Source organism: Mesocricetus auratus, unplaced genomic scaffold, assembly GCF_017639785.1.
Source record: "Mesocricetus auratus isolate SY011 unplaced genomic scaffold, BCM_Maur_2.0 Super-Scaffold_100022, whole genome shotgun sequence".
Classification (NCBI taxonomy): Eukaryota; Metazoa; Chordata; class Mammalia; order Rodentia; family Cricetidae; genus Mesocricetus; species Mesocricetus auratus.
In genome coordinates, this window is record NW_024429203.1 from 17,732,127 (window position 1) to 17,737,235 (window position 5,109).

At 35.2% G+C, this 5,109-nt stretch overlaps 1 protein-coding gene across 1 annotated transcript; it reads right to left on the bottom strand.

Moving 5' to 3' along the window:
* Nucleotides 1-995: 995 nt before the first annotated feature.
* Nucleotides 996-1,928, bottom strand: LOC121133486 (olfactory receptor 8B3-like). The gene has a single exon (XM_040730113.1). The coding sequence runs from the start codon at nt 1,926-1,928 to the stop codon at nt 996-998; it is 933 nt and encodes a 310-aa protein (XP_040586047.1).
* Between the last annotated feature and the right edge of the window lie 3,181 nt (nt 1,929-5,109).

The following is a 5,109-nucleotide window of genomic DNA, read 5'->3' on the forward strand; positions in this document are numbered from 1 at the left end:
AGGGGAAGGCTTTTGGTTACTCACTGTCTGTCTTCTTGTTTCCTCACTTAGTGACTTTAGTTGATACACTTTTTGTCCCAGATCTTCTTTACTTGAAATTCTTAGGCACTTAAAACACTCAAATTATTCCACTTTTAAATGAACTCATCTCCTACTGCAAAACAAACAAAAACCAGACAAACAGAACAATAATAAAAATGGAATAATATAAAATAAAGTGACCACTACAACTCTAGACACAGGTGCTTCCAACAGACAAACAATTACAAAGATTCATGTCTGTACTATATGCTTAAGTTAATATTTTCTATATGCAAAAGGAATATGACCTAATAAAATGCCTGACACATGGGACCATTAGGTACTTCTAGAATTTTCATTAAGCTATTGATTACCAATAAATAATATATGTCATATTGGAAGTTGAAAGAGTTATATTGCTTTCCAATGGAAGATATACAGAAAAGAACAGAATCTGGTGTCTGAATTACAAAAGATATACATTCGAAATGAGAAACTCAAACGCAGTGAACCTGCGATCCTAATGTTGCTTCATTTGTAAGAACTATTTTGATGTCAAAAGAATATGATAGAAAGAATATTACAAACAGAAGTGAATAATTGTAATAAATTGGGGAGGCAATCTACAAGTACTTTCTGTGACAGAATTTTTAATAATAAACAATAGATAATGGTGGAACTGAGAAAAATGACAAACAAACTTGGAAAATATTAAAATCAAATCTACAGTATTCAAATTTACTTTATGATACAAAAGAGAACAGATGGGTTTTTCTGATTAAACCAGGAACTTTTGCCTGTTTAAAAACTAATCCAACAACAACAAAAACAAAATAAATAAAAAAATAGAAATAAACATAAAAAGTACAATATTTTCTATGGGAAAAAAGGTAAAGTCTTCTCCTGAAATATTACCCATAAAGAGAACCTATCTGTGTTCCCCAAATAAAAGGCATAAAGACATTCAAGTGCAATCAAAAGATCCTGGTGGTCAAGGTTTTTTTAAGGGCAACTTTAATATCTTTGTTTCTCAAGCTATAGATTAAGGGATTCATCATGGGAACCACATTGGTATAAAAGACAGAAGAGATTTTCCCATCATTCATAGAGTCACCTGAGGAGGGTTTGAAATACTCAAGTGCACTTGAACCAGAGAACAGAGAAACAACAATGATGTGAGAGCTGCAGGTGCTGAAGGCTTTGAATCTGCCCTCAGAGGAACTAATGTGCAAGATGCTGGAAAGGATGAAACCATAGGAGATAAAGATAGTTAATGAATAAATAATGATATTGATACCCCCAAGAACAAAAATTACAAGTTCATTGACGTATGTGCTCGTGCAGGAGAGCTGGAGCAAAGGAGGAATATCACAGAAGTAGTGGTTGATGGTGTTGGCATCACAGAAGGTCAGTCTCAGCATGCATGCAGTGTGAGCCACAGCATTAGAAAATGCAATAAGATAGGAACCAAACATCAGATTCAAGCATAATTTAGGAGACATGACAACATTATACAATAGTGGATTACAGATGGCCATGTAGCGATCATAGGCCATTGAAGTCAATACATAACACTCAGAAATAACAAAGAAGGAAAAGAAATAGATTTGAGTCATACATTCCATATAAGAAATTATATTCTTCCTTATTATAAAATTCATCAGCATTTTTGGGGTGAACACAGAACTATAGCAAAGGTCTATAAATGACAAATTAAACAGAAAGAAATACATAGGGGTGTGGAGGTTAGAATTCAGTACAGTCAGAATTATCAGACACAAATTTCCCAATGTAGTGATCAGATAAATTGCTAGAAACACAAAGAACAACGGTAGTTGAAGTTCAAGCTTGTTTGTTAATCCTGCCAGAATGAATTCAGCCACCAAAGAGACATTTACTGAGTCCATTTTTCTCTAAGGAAATCTGTGGACACAGAAAATAGATTATTAGAGGATGGCCCACACTAGCCATGCATCCTTCCCACCTGTAATTTGATGGTTGGGAAAGTTTCTCCTAGCGCAGACCGACTATATAAAATTGACTGTTATAGTCACAATGAAATTATCTTCAGTCAGAAAGCAATTGGTTTCAAATTCCATAATGACTTCTGAAAAATATCACAAGATGAAGAAAAAGAATGTACTAAGAAGGATTCAATATTCCTTCACTAGAGCCCTCCCTACAACATTAAAATTGTAAGCAGATGCCTACACATTGCAGTGCTGATGCCTTTTGTAGATTCACCTTTGATATGGTATGAATGTAAAACATGTGACTATTCTGAAACTAAAAGAACACCAGAAAGCCATTGAGAGAAAGTTTCCAGGCCCCTTTCAGAAAGTCATGAGTCTGGAAGGTTCTGACCACATAGGAAAACCTCACCATAGATGCTGCAACTCCAATGGTCAATCCCTCCTAACACTCTCTGATCCCTCTGAACGCTTTTGTGTGCCGGTTTCACTTGAGTCTCATTTTCACAGGAAAAGGGAGACACATGCTGAAGCACATCATATACTATGAGATATAAAGGATCTATGTTCAGATGGAGGAGGTGTTGGGGAGGATCTTAGAAGAGTTGGGGAACAAGAAACAGCAAAAAATATCGTATTTTAAAAATCTCTTCAATAAAGTAAAAATAATGTTTATTCATTTTTTAAAAAGTCAGAGGAAAGAAGGGGGCTCTTAGTAAACCTGGAATTCAGAGCTCACAATTTCCAGTCCTAACCTTAGGCAGTATCATTTTCCTACTTACCTGTTTACCCAAAAATATTTCAGATTCAAAGGTTTCAGATCTTTCAATTTAAAGAATATATACTCCAGAATTAATTCTCCTGGGCCAGCTTCTGAATTGCAGAACATTATTTGTAACTAAGAACTTGAGTCTTATGGACACCCCCAAGGAGGGCCTCAGCCTCCCTGGGGAAATGAGGGGATATTAGGGGGGTTGAGGCAGGGCACGGGAGGAGGGGAGGGAAACGGAGAGGGGCCTGGAACTGACTTGTGAAGCAACCTTGTTTCTAATTTAAAAATAAATAATGATAAAAAGCAAACAAAAAAAGAATTATTGAAGGCACACAGAAGGGGGAAATAAAAAAGCAACTTGTATCCAAACAAATGAAAATAATAACTATAAAAAAAGAACTTGAGTCTTTTTTAGCGGCAGAGAAACACCTTTGAACTACAGGATGTATACAGGGCAGAAGAATGTCCAGGCTCTTCCTCAGAGGAGAGGATTTATATTGAAGAAGGAGCTGGGGAAACTGTATTACACCCTCGATCATGATCCTGATTTCCTGAGGGACCCACAATTATACTCATCCTTTCCATTCACTCTAGAGAAAGTCCATCCCCAGTGCAGAGAGAGACAGACTCTGGCCTCCACAATTATCTTGAGATCTGAAGGGAAATCTGAGTTTGGGGTTCTTGCTCTTTAGCTTAATGCAGCTAAATGATAATTGCCCACAGGTCTTGTTTCTGACTAATCAAATTCTGTGTCTGAATGTTGTAGTGTTGTAGGAAGTCACCTTCAGTGCTGTGCTGCCAGAAACATCACTGTTGCTATTTTTAAAAATAAATTTCGGGACAAAATTGTACTAGGAGTCATGGTAACATAGAAGGAGGAAATCTCAATGGATCCCAACACCTGATAAAGTACTGACGACAAATGAAAAATGCTGGAAATGCTATAAATAGTTTCTTAAAGGGAATAAACCGGCTCCAAATAGCCATGCAATATCAAGGGGTCTACCATGAACTCACACAAAGAAGTAACATTATATGAATGGAGAGGTTTTAATATATGTGTAGGAATATATATGAATATATAACAATAATTAAGGAAGTAGATGCCATGAATTTCAGAAGAGCAAAGGGGTGTCCATGGGAAGGATGTATCGTTCAGTTCTGACATTTCAATATTTCTAAGGGGACAGAATAGTTGAATTCTCTGAAATAAATTGGCTAGTAACATGGGAAACACATTAGTTAACAAGAAGATATCTTATCCCTAATTTCCACATGCACTTTGTGGTACACACACACACACACACACACACACACACACTTTGTTTTTCTCTCTCAAACCCCATACACTACAAACACATACAAAGAAGAGAAAATCATATTAAAATACATTTCTTTAAATTTATTGCAATTCTTCTTTTGTTATATGTTTTATGTACTTATATGTCTATGGTTTTGTAAAAAACTTCTTAGTTAAAACAAGATTGCAAAGTGAAAATTTAAGAATCTACAGTCTATGTCCTGGTTGTACGATGAATCTATAATATTGTAATTCAAATATACTGGTTAATTTTGCCAACTTGAAACAAACAGAAGTCATCTGGGAAGACAGACCTTCAATTGAGAGATTAGTTCCTTTGAATTGGCCTGAGATCTTGACTTTGAGAGCAATTTTCTGGTATATGACTTTTGTGGGAGGATCCAAGCCATTTTATGGACTAATATTTCTATGCAGGTATAAGCAGAGCAAGCCTTTACAAAGCATGACACTGAGAATTCTTTTATTTTTCTCTGCTTTATTTCAACTTACATGTCCTTATCTTTGATTGACTCGATGAGATACTGTGAACTGTAAGACCAAGAAACCATTTCTCTAATTCAAGTAGCTCTTGGCCAGTGAGGAAAAATGCAGAAAAATCATTTAATTGCTTGAGAACAGGATACAGGTACCTTCTATGGTTTCCATCCATTAATTTCAGTCTCATAACATGATGAAAAAAGACAGACACAAATATACACGCATTTAAGTACATCATACTGAATTTTGACTTTCTCTGGTAATATTTTTGGTCAGTTCAATAAACTGATATTTTTAAATTAACAAATATAAAATTTTCCAAGAAGAAAAAGGAGAATACAGAGATGTCAATCAAATGTGTTAACTAAATAGAGATTATACTTACACCCAAATGTACAGGCATAAAGACCCATGTATCTAGTTAAACCATTCACATTGTCAAGGTTTTTCTCAGGACAACATTATGAAATTCACTAGCTAATTGTATGCAATTTTGTTGAATCATTAGGAATCACTATATAATAACACATCCTCAGTAAAAAATATCA